The sequence below is a fragment of the Trichosurus vulpecula genome, chromosome 1, assembly GCF_011100635.1.
Source record: "Trichosurus vulpecula isolate mTriVul1 chromosome 1, mTriVul1.pri, whole genome shotgun sequence".
Classification (NCBI taxonomy): domain Eukaryota; kingdom Metazoa; phylum Chordata; class Mammalia; order Diprotodontia; family Phalangeridae; genus Trichosurus; species Trichosurus vulpecula.
The window spans coordinates 54,079,405-54,098,645 of NC_050573.1; the positions used below are offsets into that span (position 1 = coordinate 54,079,405).

General features: G+C 45.5%; 1 protein-coding gene across 1 annotated transcript in view; it reads left to right on the forward strand.

Annotated features, from left to right (window-relative positions):
- Positions 1-6,126: 6,126 nt before the first annotated feature.
- The window catches only part of GNA11 (G protein subunit alpha 11), a 71,928-nt gene continuing 58,813 nt past the window's right edge, over positions 6,127-19,241 (forward strand). The window contains exon 1 of the mRNA XM_036757758.1: positions 6,127-6,365. Coding sequence (XP_036613653.1) covers positions 6,230-6,365 — 136 coding nt within the window. The 5' untranslated portion in view covers positions 6,127-6,229. The remainder of the gene's footprint in view (positions 6,366-19,241) is intronic.

Genomic DNA, 19,241 nt, shown 5'->3' on the forward strand with positions numbered 1-19,241 from the left:
GGACTGTAAACAAAACAGTTCAACTTTAGTAAGTCCCTTATGATTTCTCTTTCTTGTTTACCTTTTCATGCTTCTCTTGATTCTTGTGTTTGAAAGTCAAATTTTCTATTCAGCTCTGGTCTTTTCACTAAGAAAGCTTGAAAGTCCTCTATTTTATTGAAAATCCATATTTTGCCTTGGAGCATTATATTCAGTTTTGCTGGGTTTTAATCTTGGTTTTAATCCTAGCTCCTTTGACCTCCAGAATATTATATTCCAAGCCCTTTGATCCCTTAATGTAGAAGCTGCTAGATCTTGTATTATCCTGATTGTGTTTCCACAATACTCAAATTGTTTCTTTCTGGCTTCTGGCAGTATTTTCTCCTTGATCTGGGAGCTCTGGAATTTGGTGACAATAATCCTAGGAGTTTTCTTTTTCAGATTTTTTTCAGGAGGCCATCGGTGGATTCTTTCAATTTCTATTTTACCCTCTGGCTCTAGAATATCAGGGCAGTTTTCCTTGATAATTTCTTGAAAGATGATATCTAGGCTCTTTTTTTGATCATGGCTTTCAGGTAGTCCAATAATTTTTAAATTATCTCTCCTGGATCTATTCTCCAGGTCAGTGGTTTTTCCGATGAAATATTTCACAGTCTTCTATTTTTTCATTCCTTTGGTTCTGTTTTATAATACCTTGATTTCTCATGAAGTCACTAGCTTCTACTTGCTCCAACCTAATTTTTAAGGTAGTATTTTCTTCAGTGGTCTTTTGGACCTCCTTTTCCATTTGGGTAATTCTGCCTTTCAAGGTATTCTTCTCCTCATTGGCTTTTTGGAGCTCTTTTGCCATTTGAGTGAGTCTATTTTTTAAGGTGTTATTTTCTTTGGCATTTTTTTGGGTCTCCTTTAACAAGTCATTGACTTGTTTTTCATGGTTTTCCTGCATCTCTCTCATTTCTCTTCCTAATTTTTCCTCTACTTCTCCAAGTTTCTTTTCCAAATCCTTTTTGAGCTCTTCCATGGCCTAAGACCAGTTCATGTTTTTCTTGGAGGCTTTTGATGTAGGCTCTTTGACTTTGTTGACTTCTTCTGGCTGTATATTTTGGTCTTCTTTGTCACCAAAGAAAGATTCCAAAGTCTGAGTCCAAATCTGAGTCCGTTTTCACTGTCTGTTCATGTTCTTAGCCAACTTACTCGACCCTTGAGCTTTTCATCAGGGTATGACTGCTTGTAGAGAATACTTTGTCCCAAGCCTGAGGGGCTGCACTGTCGTTTTCAGAGCTATTTCTACACAGCAAGCTCTGCCTCACCAGCACTCTTCCTCCCCCAAGAACCGCCAACCTGGACCGAGACTCAGATCCAAGCAGGCTCTGCACTCCTGCTCTGATCCACCACTTAATTCCTCCCACCTGGTGGGCCTGGGGCTGGAAGCAACTGCAGCTGTAGTTCTGGAAGCAGCCTCGGAGCTGTACAACCTCCACTGCCCCCGGGGCGGTAGCCTCCTGTAAAATCCTTTCACTCCATCCCTGGAGTTTTTCCCACTAACTTTCTCTGTTGTCTTTGGTGTTTGTGGATTGAGAAGTCTGGTAACTGCCACAGCTCACTGATTCAGGGTGCTACGGCCTGTTCCGCCTGGCTCCCGGTCTGGTTGGTCCGAGTGCAGCCTGTGCTGGGCTCTGCTCTGCTCCCAACACAGTGTGATAGACCTTACCCAGCGACCATCCAGTCTGTCCTGGGATGGAGCCCTGCTTCCCTCTGCTATTTGGTGGGTTCTGCAGTTCTAGAATTTGTTTAGAGCCATTTTTTATAGGTGTTTGGAGGGTCCTGTGGGAGAGCTTTAGGCAAGTCCCTGCTTTCCAGTCACCATCTTTGCTCCGCCCCCCCCATGAATTTTTTTAAACAAAGTATTTTTATCTTTTGTTTTCATTTCACTTTCATTTTAAAATATGAATGAATGTTAATGCACATATTAAATGCTTGTTGTAGTTCAGTCCTGAGTCTTTGTGACCCCATTGGGGGTTTTCTTGGTGAAGATACTGGAGTGATTTTCCATTTCCTTCTTCAACTTATTTTACAGATGAGGAAACTGAGGCAAACAGGGTTAAGTGACTTGCCCACAGTGATACAGCTAGTTCACGTCTGGGGTTGAATTTGAACTCAGGCCTTTATAACAAATTTCCTTTCATTTTAGACCTCTTCCTCTTTAGTTCTATGACACTGCATCACCTGGCCAGCTCTTCCATTACTGGCTGTACCTTCTCCCATACCCCCAACTAAGTGAAGGCAGTGGAGGAGTTATCTCTTCTTTGAGATTCACTATATCCAAATTTGGGCAGCTAGGTGGTACAGGTGGATAAAGCACTGGACTTGGAGCCAGGAAGATCCGAGTTCAAATATGACATTCAGACATTTACTAGCCGTGTGATCCTGAGGATGTCACTTAATATCTATTTGCCTTAATCCCTTATCTGTAAAATGGGGACACACTGGAGAAGGAAATGGCAAACTGCTTCAGTGTCCTTGGCAAAAAAACTTCATGGAATTTTTGGCCATGGTGTAACTTAGAATTGAACACATCTGAACAATGACGACATTCAAATTTATTACTCAATTCAGATTCCAGTAGCCATTATCTACCAACTCCCAGGATATCCTCCTTTCTTTCTCCTTTGTATAAACATGCAAAACAAATTCCTGCACTAGCCATGTCTAAAGAAAGAAAGAATTAAAGAAAATTACATATGCTTTAATCTGCATTCTGAGTGTATCACCTCTCTCAGGAGGAAGGCAGAATGTTTCATTATGGGACCTGGTTGGTCATTGTGTTGATCAAAGTTTCTGAGTCTTTCACAGTTGGTTATCCTTACAATATTGCTGTTACTGGGTAGAATGTTCTCCTGGTTCTGCTCACTTCACTTTGCATCAAGACATACCTTCCAAGACAAACCTTCCTAGGTTTCTCTGACACCTTTCTCTTCATTTTTTATATCACAGTTCCATGTGTTCCATGACATTCATATGTCACAACTTGTTCCTCAATTGATGGGTATCACTTCAATTTCCAGTTCTTTGCCACCACAAAAGGAATATGTTTGTAAATTGGGTCCTCCTTTCTTTGATCTGTCTTGTTCCTTTCTTGATGAGTTCAGTGCCTCTCCACCCCAACTTCCGCCTTTTTATTCGATTTCAACATACTTGAAGTCTCTTCAGATACGGTAACTTCCTAGTTCTTCAATCTGCTCAAGTCTCAGGCCTACCTCTTGCTACACACTGGGATGGATTGTCCCACTCTTGATCTTACTTCTAAGTATTCCATCTTCATGTTTAAGGACTCTTAAAAGTCCTTTATCTGATCTGATTATAATATATTTTTCTTATCATTCCATCTCTCCTCTGCCTGTTCTTCCTCTAGCAGCTTGTTGATGAGCTGATCTTGTGAACTTTGGAAGGCCTGAAGAGTTGGTGTCCCCATTGGTTTCTGTAGCGGGGTCCACTGAAGACTGAGGCAATGCTCCTAGAACTGCAGCAGTTGACAGCATCTGCATGGGGGGTGCTGAGAGATATCTGAGGAAAGGTGCCCCCCCCCCCCCAGGACTGTAAGAACAGTGATCCTTGGAGCTCTGCAGAGAACTACATTTAAGGGAAGCTTCCTGAGGACTCCCACAATGTCTGGTAACCGTGGGCTGAGAGATCACCCTTTGGCTACAGGCACACTCTAAATTTGAGCTCATTTTCCCCCAGAGGCTTGGAGTGCAAGGGAGGATTATAGACCCATGTGGGAGGAATCTTTCTGTAACAACCATCCTTGCCATGACAGCTGAATAAATAACCTTTCTGAAAGCTAATTAAGTCTGGTTTATAATCAGTGGGGAGTCTGCTGGAGAGATCTCCTACAAGTCTCAGCCCCTCAGGGTTACCTTTACAACCCTGAGGGGAGAAGTAGTCAGCTGTCCCCCTAGGGAACCTGTCTGCCAAGGAAAGTAGCAGTGGGGAAGTAGCCCTGGAGGGTGTGCTGCATCACCCCCGGAAGCTTTTGTTTTAATCACTACCGACACAGCTACCTCAGGCACCCCTCACCTCTCACCTGGACTATTGCAATAACTTTCTTCTTCTTCCTTCCTCGATTCCCCGCCTACTTTAATCCATCCGCCAAAATGATTTTCCTAGAGTGCAGGTCTGACGGTGGGCAGAAAACGGCTGGAGTGAAAGAAATATTGTCCTAGAGCCTAGGATTGAGAGGCTTACTTAGCTCTTCACGGGGATAGTTTCTTCCTCAGTCATCCCTTGTAACAAGGGACGAGAGAGAAAAACAGTTCAGCAAAACTCATCATCACATCGGCCGAGTCTGAGTGCATCTCATGCTGCATACCCATAGTCTCTCACTTCTGCAAAGAAAGCAGGGCCTGTATCCTGTTCTCCTCTTTCCTAGGAGATTAGCATTTCAAAAGTAGTCAAGAATCAGAACTCTGAATTCAAAGGTGGGAAGGCTCTTGCCTCTTGGACTCTGAGTTCACAAGCCCACCAGAGATAATCTAGGTCCCCTTCTCTCTCTTTAGATTCAATAAGCATTTAGAAAAAAAGACAAAAGAAAGTCTCTGTTTTTAGGGCTCTAACATTCCAGTGAAGGAGCTAATAATACCCGACATCCATGGTGCTTTAAGGTTTGCAAAGGTCTATTATGTCCTTATCTCTCATCTCATCTGATCTCAACAACCCTGGGAGGTATATACTCTCATGACCCCTGTTTTTCACCTGAGGATAGAGAACTCCAGGGACTTTCCTAGGGTCACACAGAGCCAGTAAATGCCTAAGGATTCAAGGCTCCTTAAACACTAGGTAAAAGTCAAGCATCATCAGCGTCTCCAGTAGAGATCGGGGGCTGTCTTGGCACCCCCAGGGCCTAGAAGAGAGCGGTGGCCTAAGGCACGTTTGTGGACTCGAAGGACTCTCTTCCTGACTCCAGTTTACTGTAACTTTGTCGGACGTTTGCCCGGTATTATTCTTCCATTTTACAGACTGGGGAAACCGAGGCACAAGTGTGCGAATCAATTTTTCTAAAAACCCGACAAAATTAAAAACACCCATATTCTAATACAGGTCGAAGAAAAAGAGGCCCGGGGAAGGGAAGTAACTTTTCCAAGGTGTCACAGCAGGGACTCAAATCCAGGGCCTCCGATTGGATTACCCTCCCCTCCCCCACGTCTCCCGCGCGCCTTGTCCGAGGTCACACGGCCAGCCAGGGGCAGGCACGCGCCCGCTACAGTCCCTTCGTGGCCGGACCTCAGTCTCCCCATCTGTAAAATGGGGAGAGCGCGGGTCGCTCCAGGAGGCGCCCCACTACTCTCACCCCGCCTCCCACCCTCCTCATGCGTAGCGGGCGGAAGTCGCCGTAGTGCGTTCATCCTTGCGGGGCTCGGGTGGGCACGCACTTCCCGAAGCCCTCCCCACAGGTTCCCCCCTCTCTCCCCGCTCCCCCCCCTCCACCCCCGTGCGCGGCGGCTGCTCGAGAGTCCTCCAAATTCCCACAATCCCGAGAGGCCACGCCCCGGGAGCTCTGGCCTGCGCGCTACCCCTTCCCCTCCTCGCTGAGGCGCAACCAAACGCGCCCACCCGCCTGCCTCCCTCCGCGGCCGGCCCCTCCCTTCTCCTCTCCTGCCCTCCCCTCGCCGATCCCCTCCCTCCTCCTCCCGCGCGCCGCCGCCGCCGCCGCTGCCGCTACCGCGGCCGCCGGCGCCCCGCCCCACTGGTCACCTCCCGCCGAAGTCCCGCCCCCCGCCCGGCTGCTGGGGGGGCGCCGCCGGCTTCCCATTGGCCGCAGCGCCTGCCCGTTCGCGACGAGGTTGTTTTCAGCGCCGCGGGGTTAGGTTGTCCGGCCCTGGTCGCTCGGTCTCGGCGGCGGCGGCGGTTGGCCTGAGGGAGGGGGGAGGAGGACGGTGGCCGGTGAGGGAACGGCGCCCGGGGTGGGGGGGGAGGGAGGGGACCTCGGCTGGCCTGAGGCGGCGGCTGCGGCGGCAGCAGCGGCGGCGGCGGCGCTCGGCCTGAGGCGACGGCGGCGGAGGCCGTGGGGTTCCCGGCTGAGGCGGGCGCAGGGTCCCTCCTCCCGGGCTCGGGCTGAGGCAGCCGCGGCGGCGGCGGCGGCGGCGGCGGGGGGGGCCCGGCCAGGCCAGGCCCCGGCTCAGGCCCAGGCCCCGGGCTCGGTGAGGCGGGGGGCGCCGCCGGCGGCGGGGGCGGCCCCGCGGGCCTCGGGACGATGACTCTGGAGTCCATGATGGCGTGTTGCCTCAGCGACGAGGTGAAGGAATCCAAGCGGATCAACGCCGAGATCGAGAAGCAGCTGCGGCGGGACAAGCGGGACGCCCGGCGGGAGCTCAAGCTGCTCCTCCTCGGTGAGCCCCACCCGGCCCCTCCCTGCCTCAGTTTCCCCACCCGAGCGGCAAGGCCTTAGCCCGCCCCCTTCAGCCATCGATCTCCCGCTATTGGGAGAGGAAGCCTGGCCGGGGCCTTGGCTCCGTTTTGGCCCTGGCGGTCCAGCCCCGGCCGCTCCGAGGTCCCCCAGCCCCCGTCCCTTAGCTCCGTCGGTCCCGCGAACGCCCCGAGGGTCCTGGTGGGAGTCCCCGGTCTGGGAGCCCCCGGGCCGGAGCGGCCTGGGCCCCCCGGCCCAGAGCTCCCCTCTCGTGCCCCGCGTCATCCTGGGGCTCTCCCCCTCCCTTGTCACACCTGTTGCAGGTACCTAGGTTTTGCCACCTGCCCATGACTTGTTGTCAGTGAAAATAAGGGCCAGTTGAAGGACTTAACCCCCTCCCCCAAGATGCGTGGAGGTCATTTGCAAAGCAGCACCCCGCACCCCCCACCCCTTCCCCAAATTCTGAGAGTATTTTGTGGCGGGTCAACCGGGCGGGCGGGGGCCGAATCGGGAGATTCCATCTTTGAAGGCAGAGTCCCACCCCTCCAAAAAATCTGGCCCCTGTGGCTAAGGGGAGGACAGCAAAGTGGATGTGGCCGGAGCTTTGGGGTTAAATGTACCCAGGCTGGATTGGCTTTGATTTTCAGCAAGCTGATTTTGTGAGCTGAGCACCGGTGATACGCTTCAAGAGGTTATCAGGGGCACATTTGCCTCTATGGGTGGTGGAGATAGGGACACTTCGGTCCTAGCAGTAGGCCTTGAAATCAAAGAGTATCTGTGTTGAAAGAGACCTTTAGAGCAAGGAATGTCCGAGCTGGAGGGGACTTTAGAAGTCATCCAATCCAACCCCCTCATTTTACCAAGGAGGAAAATGAGAGCCTCCCCTGTCCCTGGTGCTAGATGGGAGCCTTGGGCAAATACCTTCCCTAGGTTTCCAGCCCTCCCTCTCCCCCCCCCCCCCATCCCCCATCGGTAGACTTGGTAAATTCTTGTTCTCCAGTGTGAAGGGGAACAGGCTATGTTTAGGAGGAGAGGAACAAACTTGAATGTTTGAGGATACTTCTGAGACGTACAGATTTCTTTGGGGTTTCTGACCTGGAAGGAAACTCATAATAGCTTGCAGTGTTTGCAAGGGCTGACAAAAGGTTTTATGTTGTTAGTCACAGAGAGGTGGTAGTTTCTGATCCTTGGGAAAGTGAGATGCTTTGAATTGCTGCTATCAGAATACTGCTGTGTATTGGCACCAAAGTAAGGTTCCTATGAGACTGAGGAAGTGTGGGATGTGTGGTTTTGTGTGAATTTACTGGTGTCTCTTGCATGTGCTTTTGGCTTAAAATGGAAGTCAGGTTCAAGGATGCAGGTCAGCCACTCATTCCTGCAGCCTTGGTGGTTAGCTAATGATTGGTCTGTATTTGAACTGAAGAAGAGCCTCATAGAAAAGCTGGAGGGCTTCAGGAAGTGGAGACGGCCATGGTATCTTGAGGGATCTTTTGGAGTTGAGTGTAGCCAACAGTGCCACTTCCTGGGAGTAGGGGCCAGCGTTTCAATTTTCTTGGGACTTCTACCCCTCCTAGGCAAACAGTGAGGCATTTAGAGCCCATTAAAAAAGCTAATGGCAGCATCTTAGGAATTGGGGTTTCAGACCTGGTGCCTTAATATTATTGCTACCTTAATCGCTCCCTCGTTTCCAGTAGTACGGTTTCCTCATTTCCTCTCCTGAGCCGAGTGGTGGATCTGCGTGGCAGAGCTGCTACTCTTTGTCCTCCAGGTGGTTGCATTAGTGGTTAATGGAAGTTGTTTTGCTGTGCATTTTCAGGTGTCTATCCTTGAGAGGAAAAGGATTATGGAAATGCATTAGGTTAGTTGTAGAATTTATGGTAACCTGTTTTGAGAACAAAGTTGAATAGATTAATGCAACTTAAAGCCATAGACTCCCTTCCCTTAGAGGCAGCCGGGCTGGGGAAAGGGAGTGAACAGCAGAACATTGGATTTAGAATCAGAAGAAGATCCTTAGTGCCATCACTAATTGTGTGATTTAGGGTTAGTGCTTAGCTTCTTTGGGCCTCACTTTCCTCTTCAGTGGAATAAGAGGACTTATACTAACATGTGTGGGCGCTGCGATAAGTACTTTACAGATATCATCTCATTTGACCCTCACAACAACCTGGGAGATAAGTGCTATTATTATCCTGATTTTACAGATGAGGAAACTGAGGCAGAGAGAGGTTTAAGGGACTTGCCTAAGGTCATACAACTAGTTAGTGTCTGAGGCTGGATTTGATCTCAGATCTTTCTGAACCTTGGCCACGACTCTTATCTACTATGTCACCATCTGCCTAAGACACAGTGTGGTCTAGATGTTCAAATGAGATAATATATGTAAAGTGCCATAGGGCAGATAAAGACTGTGTCTGTGATTTTGTTGGTATAGGCAATTCCCAGGTGAGGAAACTTCCTCTATCAGTGGAAATTGGACCCTTCTCTAACTTAAAGAGTTGTCTAGAGCTCTGAGAAATTCAGTGATGTCCAGGGACATACAGCCAATCTGGGTCAGAAGCAAGACTTGAACCTAGCTCTTCCTGGATTCAAGGCTGCCTCCCTCCGCTGTGCCATGATACCTGTGTATAAATGAGCTTTAATTCTTTACTGTGAAGCTATTTATGGTTTGAGGGTCCGCATGTACATAGTGTTTGCTTTATAGCTTACAAAGTATTTTTTTCATCAACTCTCTGAGACAGGTAATACAAACTCAGTTCTGTCATTTTTCAGTTGTCTCCAAGTTGTTATGATCCCATTTGGAGTTTTCTTGGCAAAGATACTGGAATGGTTTTGCTATTTCCTTTTCCAGCTCATATTATACATGAGCAACTGAGGCAAACAGGGGTAAGTGAGGAGTCTACTTGAACCCAGTGCCAGTGCTCTGTTCACTGCACTGTTTATCTGCTCTGGTGATATAAATGCTATTTCTATTTTTTTTTTAATGAGAAATCTGAAGCTCATAGGTAGGGACTCATAGGGTAGTCGTCAGAACTGGGACTTTAATTCGGTATTCTGAATCTGTCCAGTCCTTTTACCATACCCTGCTGCCTGAAATGGCCAATGAAAGATTAAAACCCCTCAATGTCATCATTACTGATTCACTATTTTATAACTTATTATCTTTTTATGTACCGGATCATTATGAACTCACCGCTGGTATTCAGTAGGTAAGGAATGCTGTTTCTAGGTTTCCACTAGTGTCTAGGAATTCTGGGTTCAAGTGACCCTTTGATCATTAAATGAAGTATTGTAGTTAGTCTTCTTCCAGGTTTCCTGTCCGGCTTTCCGGGTTCCTCCTGAATACTTAAAAAAAGCATGAAATTCAGTATGGGGTGCGATTGGCCTAATAGGAAGGGTGTGGATCATAGTGATTTTTGGGAGCATAGTGGGGCTACAGCCTTCTGCAAAACAAGCCATACTCTTCTTTTTCCTCCTCCTTCTGAGTGATTTACTGAAGTGGTCTTCTGTCAGTGTAGTCACAGTAAGTGCTACAGAAGTATACGGAAGTTATTTTCTGACTGGCCGGCTTTGGCTTTAGGCAGATCATTCTTTCCTTGATCATTTTCCCCATTGGTAGTTGGAGTAGTTGGAAAACAGACCCTCCATAAATAGTGTTTTTTCTTGGATGCATTCTAGGGCTCATAGGCTAATTAGTTGAAATGACTCCTTTTTTTCTCTACATGGTCATTTAAAATATACTTGTGACCCTTAGAGTTTGAAGTTCCTAGCCAGAGCAATCAGTATTTACCAGAGTCAGTGTGTGTATTATAGCAGGGCATTTAAAATGTTGCTTTGGGTTTTTAATTGGAAACTCAGAGTCCAGTGGCCCAGCCCCAAAATTAATTTCCGTGAATCATCCAAGCACTTTGGAGCTCTGGGCCTGTTCTTTGCGTTTGCTTTTCTTGCTTTGGGGCGGTTTTTGTGGTGAACACGTGAGGAAGTGTGTGCCGCTAGATATTTAGCCGCAGGAGGTTTCATTTTCTGATTTTTGTGGTGTAGCCCTTCCCTGTAAGAGACCAGAATCATTAGCAGCACTGAAAAGACTTTTAATTACTGTTTCTAGTGCTGAGAATTTGGAGTAGTGAAATAAATAAGTTCTCTTGGTGGTGGGGCCTTTTGGTATCTTTTATACTTTATACAGTAAGGTTTGTTTTGAACTGAATTTCACATGCATTAGATGTGCATAAAAATCAGAGAGTTTTGGCTCTGTCGGGGTGACAAATTCAGTTCAATTTGGACAGAAAGTTCAGTTCAGTCAAGTATTCATTAGGCCCCTACTGTATTCCAGGCAACATGTTAGCTGCTGAGGATACAAAGCTTGGGGAGGGAATGGGATATAGAGGAAACTTTCTGTTATCAAACAGCTTGCATTTTCTTTGGGGCCAGGAAAAACGCTTAGAGAGAAAATGAAATACAAAATATATTTAAAGTAATTTTCCTGGGAGAGAGCACTAGCCACCGGGTTGAATCAGGATAGGGTTCCAGTAGAAGAGGACACCTAACTTGAGCTTTAAAGGAAGCTGGGGATTCTAAGAGTTGATGATGAATAGGGAATAGATTTCAGGAATGGGAGCTCCTCATGTGCAAAGGTACGCAGGTAGGAATATGGGGAAGAACAAGAAAGCCAATTTGATTGGAATATGGAGGATGAGGATATATATTAAGCCTCCAAAGCTAAACTGGAACTAGGTGGTGAAAGACCTTACAAAGGCCAGATAGAAAAATTTCTGTTTGATCTTAAAGGCAAAAAGAGGAGCCATTGGAGTTTCTTGAGCGGAGGCTGAAGGAGCACTTGTGTGGGAGTATGTTATAGTGAGGACTGCTTTCTGTATCCTCTCCCATCTGGTCCAACCCATGTGTCTGGATTGGACAAGATGGCCACTGAGCTTCCCTCCCAGTTCTCAAATTTTGTGACATAGTTGGACCTGGGCTTTAGGAATATTGTTGAGAATGGATTGGAGAAGGAAAATATTGGAGTCAGAGAAATCAGTGGCTGTTATAATACTCTAGGTGGGAAGTGATGAGGGTTTGAACTAGACAGGTAGCTATGTGAATGGAGAGATGGATGCATGAAGTTGTAGGTATTATGAAAGCAGACTTGACGACTGACATGCGCAAGGTTTGAGGGGGTTTGGCACCTGGCTGCAGTACCTTCAATAGACATCCTAAAACTGCTAGCCTTAATGTTAGTGCCGCTCTTGAAGACGTTGGTAAACATTCACGTTTTGTTTGTGAGCCTTCACCTAAGTGTTCCTTTTCCGGATTTGGGGGTCTTCTTCCTTCTTTATGAATTATCTCTAGAGTTGGATGGTCTTTCAGTACTTATTCTATTAAGCTGTCCATAATGACCAACCTCCATTGCAAAGTTGTTAGCTTGCCATCACACATCCTCTCTCCTAGATCCAGCAGTTCCTAAATATTTATTAAATTTGAACCCCATCCAAGTTTCTTTAATTCCCAAACATTTATGGCCCTTAAAAATATTTATTTATTTATTTTTGAGGCAGTTGGGGTTAAGTGAGTTGCCCAGAATCACACAGCTAGTAAGTGTCAAGCCTTGTCTGAGGTTGAATTTGAACTCAGGTCCTCCTGACTCCAGGTCCAGTGCTCTATCCACTGAACCACCTGGCTGCCCCTCCCCAAACATTTATGGAGCACCTTTGGTGTACTGGAAAGTGCTTTGCACTAGGAGTTAAGACCTGGGTTTTAGTTAAGTCATCAAATATTTCTTAAGTGACTACTATGTGCCACTAAATTCAGGGTATACAAAAGAAGGCAAAAACTTCACAGTTGCCCTCAAAGGGCTCACAATTGAACAGGAAAATACAACATGCAAACAACTACTTACAAATGGGATTTATGCAAGATAAATTGAAGGTGATCTCAAAGGAAAGGCACTGGCATTAATGGGCACTGGGAAAGGCATCTTGCATAAAATGGGATTTTGATTGAGACTTGAAAGCTGCCCCAGAAGCCAAGAGGCAGAGATGAGGAGGGAGAGCATTCCAGGTGTGGTGAACAGCCAGGGAAAATGCCTGCAGTCTAGAGATGTAGGGTCCTGTGTGAGGAAAAGCCAGGAGGCCGGAGTCACTGGATCATTGGACACAGAGAAGGGGAAGGAGGAAGAATCCTGGCAAGGTGGGAGTGGGCAGGTTACAAAGGGCTGTAAGAACTGAACAGAGGGTTTTATGTTTGATCTTGGAGGTAATGGAAGTCACTGGCATTTATTTGAGCAGGGGATCTTTTGGTCAGACAGTGCTTCAGGAAGCTCACTTGAGCAGTGACTGAAGTGGAGGAAGACAGGAGGCTTTAGTCTTTCTCTGCTGTTTATTAGCCATGTGTCCCTAGACAAATCATCCAGTCTCTTTGAACCTCAGTTTCCTCACCTGTAAAATGGGGATCATAACCCTTCTCCACAAGTGTGATTATTAAATGAGATAATCTGTATGAGGCATTTTATAAATGTGAAGGGTTATTATTGCTAAATACAATGCACACAATAGACTAAAACAAACCCCATTCACCAGTTCTCACACTGTGTGCCAACATAGTGACTGTTCATTATAATAGTAGTTTGGGGAGCTGTTTACAGTGCTTTTGACTGAATCAGACTTAGAGCTGAAAGGAACCTCAGAACATAGAATTGACTGTCATGGTTAGAAGCTAATCTTCCAAGGCCAGTAGAGTTCCTTCACTTTTTTTTGGCGATTATTGGTAATAATAGTTAAGATTTCTGTAGTCAGTAAGCATTTATTAAGCACCTACTATGTGCCAAACAGTGTGCCTTAGTGCTTTGGATACAAAGGTGAAAGGCAGTCCCTGCTCTCAAAGAGCTCACAGTCTCCTGAGAGAGACAGTGCAGCCAAGCTATATACAGAATACATTGGAAATGATCAACTAGAATTAAAGGAGATTGGGAAAGGCTTCTTGTAGAAGGTGGGATTTTACTTGAGATTTCAAAGAAACCAGGGAAGTGGAGATGAGGAGGGGTATTTCATGTATGGGAACCGCTGGAGTTTGAGGTTTTTGACTAGCAAGGGTCATGTCTTGAGCTTTTGGGAGATCCCTTTGGCAGCAGAGTGAGAAAGGGAAAGAAGGAGAAAGGAAACAAGTCTTATTAAGCTGCCACTATGTGCTAAACTCTTTACAAATATTACCTCATTTGATCTTCACAACAACCCTGGGAGATAGGTGCTCTTATTATCCCCATTATATAGTTGGGGAACCTGAGGCAGAGGTTAAATGACTTACCCAGGGTTGTGCAGTAGCTGCTTAGTGTCTGAGGCGGGATTCCAGTTCAGGCCTTCCTGACCCTAGGCCTAGCACTCCATCTACTATGCTACCTAGCTGCCTCTGAGTGCAGGATAGATTGTAATTGGAATGTGTCAGGCAGACCCAACTGGCAGCTAGTGCACTAGTGTATGAGGTGCCAGGGTAGTGGCAGTATCTGAGGAGAGAGGGGGTGGGTGAGTCTGTATGTATGTGTGTTTTCAAGGAATTTAAAAATATTATATAGATAAATAAATGCAGAGTAGTTTGAGGAAGAGAACTTACCCTGGGAGTTTCAGGAATGGCTTAGTGTAGAAGGCCTCAGCTGAGTGTTGAAGAAAGCTAAATATTCTAGAGCAAGGTAGGGAGGCGGTGGGCCAAGTTTGGAGAATGGTTGGTGGGCCAGAGTTTATCTGGGGTTATAAGTATGAAAGCTAGTAATGTGAAAGTGTCTGATACATGTCAGACAATATGCTAAGTGATTTACAAATATTATCTCGGGTAGATATCAGCAGGTAGATGCTATTATGATCCCTATTATGCAGATGAGGAAACTGAGGCAAACAGCTTAAGTGACTTGCCTAGGGTCACACAGCTAATAGGTATCTGAACTCACATTTGAACTCAGGTCTTTCTGACTCCCACCCCAGCCCTTTACCCACTGCACACCTAGAAATGTAGATAGAGGAATGTAGATTGGATATGGTAAGACATTATGAATATGAAGGATTCAGAAAAGCATAGGAAGGCTAATATGAACTGGGTAGCCATGCACCATGGCTATACTATAAAGGGGAAAACAGTGGAGCAAAACTGAAAACTGTGTCATTTATTGTCATTTGTGAAAATGTACTTCCTCATTGCAGAGGTGTATGGAATATTGCACATGGCATCAGCCATGGTCTGTTAGGTAGTCTCGCTGGTCTGCTTTTCATCTCTTTGGGCATTGATGGAGAAGGAGTGTACTAGCCATATGTGAACCCTTTAGAGATGAATGTGTCAGAACACAGACAACACGACATTTTCTTAAAAGGTAGATTAGAACTAGACTCTGCTGTATTTTATCACAGACACAATGAAGAGTGACGGGATCACGGATTCATAGACCTGATGTTGAAAGGGACCTTATATGTCATCTAATTCTCTCTCCCTCCCTCCCCCCCCCTTCCCACCATCCTCTCCCCCCCCCCCCCTTCTCTCTCTCTCCCTTCCTTCTCCCTCTCACTCTCTCTCTCTATTTGCTCAAGGCCATACAGGTAGTGAATATCAGAGGCATAATTTGAATTCAGTACCAGTGCTCTTTCCACTATATACATGATACCTCCCCCAGTTAGACCTGTGTTTTAAGAAGATTTCTTTGGCAGCCGTGTAGAAGATGAATTCAAAAGGAGCAAAGACTCAAGGCAGGAAGACCAATTAAAAGGCTAATACAACAGCTGTAAAGCCAGTTTGGGAACCCAGGTTTTTTAATACTCAGGCCAAGGCTTTTTCTGCTCTACGCCACTGCCACATTGAGTGCTGTAGTGAATATCACGATGCTTTGGTCGGCTTGTTCAGAGTTTTCGGCTTCCCTCTTTTGACGTGGGATCTGATAGTATTATTGATTGATGTATTGGGCAGGCAGGTGACACAGTAGATGGAGTTCCAGGCCTGGAGTCAGGGAGATGTGAATTCAGATTCCATCTTGTTGATAAAATGAGCTGGAGAAGGAAGAGGCAAACTGCTGCAGCATCTTTGCCAAGAGAGCCCCAAATGGGGTCACAGAGAGTCGGACTGACCGACAACAGCAAAACATCCCAACTGTCATAGACCCTTAAGATTGTTAAACTAGGACAAGTCCCAAGAACAGGCTATCTGGAGACCGTAGCAGAAACTGTAACAAGTGTTGAAAAGGAGACTATAGGGCAGTGTAGAACTTACTGAACTTCTGAATTTATTAGAAATACAGGGAGGAGAGACCTGAAACTCCATGCCTTGGCAGACTCTGACACTGCCCTAGGTGTTAAGATTTATAGAGGTCAGAGGTACATTCCTTATCATTGGTCCTTTACCCTTGACTTTCACTTGGCCTGTAGGGCAGGGAGTTCCTAACTTGGTTCTTTCTTATAACTTATCAGTATTATCACTGGGACTCTTGTTAGACAGGATTTATCTTCCCTGAACCTGCTTAGAGGGTGGTTGGAAATTGCTTAGTGACTGGCAGATTTGTGTTCTTGGAAATGCTCAGGAGGATAGTCCCAAATGAGAGTATGCAGAAGGTTCCCAAAAGGCAACAGTCTTGTAGAAGAGTGTACCTGTAATGCCTGAATATTATTATGTTCTGTTAGCCTGGAAAGCAGGCCTAGCTTTTGGCCCTTCTTTGATGGTTGTGGTGTTGAAACATTCCATTTCTTAGAAGTGTTAGATTCTGGGCTTTGCTTGTAAGGGCTGATATCTTTGAGAACATTCTACCAACTAGGTTAGTCCGTATTAATTCTTGCCGGAATTGTCTTATTAAAGCTTAGTCCTCATCACATCCTTCCCTGCTTAGCCATCTTTGAAGGACTTCCATTTGCTTACAGGAGAAAGTCCAAACTCTTGAACCTAATGCTCAAGGTCTTCCAGTCTGGTTTCAGCCTGTTTTTCAAGCCTTATCTTCTGTTACATCCTCTCAAATATTCAGTGTTTCCGCCTAACTGCCTTTCTATAGCTAGCCCCCTTATGCAAATCCCATAGAGTTCCACCTCTGCCTTTGGTTGTCCTTCCTTCCTCCCACCTCCAATTTAGTAGGCTCCCAATTTGGGGGAGGGAGAGTTATAAGAAAGAACTTCCAAACAAACAGTTGGAGCTGAACAACAGTGCAGTGGGCCACGTTGTGTGGTAGTGAGCTCCCCATCACTGGAGAAGTTCAAGTAGGGAAGTTTTAGGGCTCTGAAGAAGGGATTCCTGCTTCAGGTTGGAATTAGACCAGATGACCTTTGAAGTCCCTGCCAGTTTTGAGATTGTTAGTCATATTTCTTACCTTTGTATCTTTAAGGATTCAATGAATGGTGGTCTGAGAAGGGGAATATGTAACAAATGGGAATCATAAAACGTAGTAATTCATTTTTATTTAATTCACCAATTATTTGTTGTTCACTAATTGTACGACCCAGTATTAGTTTTAGTAAGGGACACAGAAATGAAGGCCCCTGCCCCATGAAGTTGTACAAGGCTAGTAAAACACGCCTTACAGTTCAGTGTCCTTTAGACTTTCCTCTGCCTCCACCCTTCCTGCTCCTCCCATTTTCTCTTGTAACAGGCTAGGAAGGTGTTTACCAGGAGCTCCAGGCTTTGACTTAATTCCTCCTTGTTAACTCTCCTTGATTTTCACTCAGTGGTGGAGATTCAGAGAATTTCTCACTTTGTTCAGAAGTTCTGTGTGTTTTCACTGGTAGAAATAAGTTAATTTCTTAAAAGTTAGTAAGAGGAAGAATATGGGAAACAGATTAGACTTTTGCCTGTCCCAGCTGTTGGATTTCATTAGTAGTATAATCTACTCCTCTTCCTTAAATATTTAATGAGCGAGTGCACAGAGAATATATGACACTGTACTGAGCTGGTTTAGGTGATATGGATCCCAGCTCTCAGTGCAGTTATTCTTGTAAGGGGGGGCAGTGCACCGATGAAGGCAGTTTGTGTAGCGGGCAGAGTCATGTTTTTATAGTCACAATAGCTTGGTTCAAATCCTCGCTTGGCCACTTTTTGCATGTTTAACCTTGTTTAACCATGTTTAACAAAAGGCAAGTTCCTTTTGTCTTCTCTGAAATGAAGAGAATCATAATTGTACTACCTGCATAACAGGATTGTTGTGAGGATCATTTTTGAATGAGAATATTTAGAAAAGAAGGAGTCTTAGACCTTTTTAATGTCATACTAGAGATCACCTAGTACAACCTACTCATTAAAAAATTACTATCTTCTGTTTTTATATCCCCATTTCTAAGTCTATCTCCCTCCTTGTAATAGTAATTAAGGTGGGACTTTTGCTGTTGGCCTTTGTTTGAATTGGGCAGATAAAGTGGGATGTTTTTGTATTTCTCAGCACTGAGACCATGGGGAGCCATTGATTTGTATCTGATGTGATATTGGGGGTGGGGAACTTCTCCACGCCCAGCCTGGGTGAGGTCAGGGCCCTCAGGGCCCTGAACAGGATATATAAGCACAGAGGTTCTTTCTCAGAGCTCTGAGCCACAGCAGGAGTGTCGCATGACTCTGGGCCAGCAGTTATAATGAGCTCCCCGGCTGAATACTCAGGTGTTGATAACTACGAATTGTATTTGGTCTGTAATTCAGGGTGCTGGTTTTTTCCCCTGAACTAAGTAAATGATATTTGTATGCTGGAATAAAGTAAGATTGTTAACCCCTTAACGTTGCTTTCCTTAGTAAAGCAGATGAAAAGGATCTGGGCTTGCAACGTTCTGTGAGCTGGTTGTTGTTGGCTTTACACCCTCACAGCAGCTGCTAGCTGGATTGTTGAAACACTCCTCTACCCAGTGAGAGTTCCCTTATAAAAAAAGTCAAAAAGAATGTATATGGAGGGGGGGAGAAGAGTTCAGTGAAACCAACCAACTTGTCACCTGAGTCTGATGGTTTATGCAGTATTCCATACTACAGGCCACCACCTCTGCAAAGAAGTTATACCTTATCAACTCTTCTTGGGGCTGACCTTGGTCACTGTAATTACACAGCATTTAGTATCAGGGTTTTGTTGTTGTTTTTATTTACATTGTTATAGTTTTGTATATTGTGTTTTTGGTTTTGCTTATTTCATTTTGCAACACTCCAAATCTTCGTGTACTTCTCTGAGTTCTTCATATTTCACTGTAATAGTGCAGTGATGTACCACAGTTTTCTCAACCATTCCTGAAGTGACTTTGTTTCCTATTCTGCACTAACGTGAAAAAGTGCTTGAGTGATTATTTAGGAGTACATAGGACCTTTCTTGTCATTGATGATCCCTTTGGGAGCATATGCCTAGTAATGAAGGCTCTGTTTCAAAGAGAAGGGTCATTTTAGCTTCATTCCAAATTACTCTCTACAATAGTTGGACCACTTCACAGTCAGTTTTCTTATTTTTAAAGAAATGACTCATTCCAGCCACAGTCGGTGGTTCAGCCAGCCCTAGAGCACAGGTGTCTTGATTTGCAATCTAGTTTCCTTCCCTCTTCATTACGCTACCTCACATCAAATGAGATAATATGAAAGGCCTTTGTAAATAGAAAGTACTATATAAAAGTTATTCATTGCAAAAAGATAAAACATATTTAATAGAGTAACATACAGGCCTCATAGAATTTATAGATAGTACAAATTACACACCAACATATATAATGAAGTGAAGGTTAGATGCTAACTATGTAATGCCGATGCATCTGGTGAGGGAACTCAGGACCATGGCACGTGAAGACTGAAAGAACTGGGGATTATCCTGGAAAAGAGGACTTGGGGAAATATGATTTCAGTCTTAACATGTTAGAAGGGTTTACATGTGAGAGAAGGAGTATACTTGTTTTGCTTGGTTTCAGAGGGT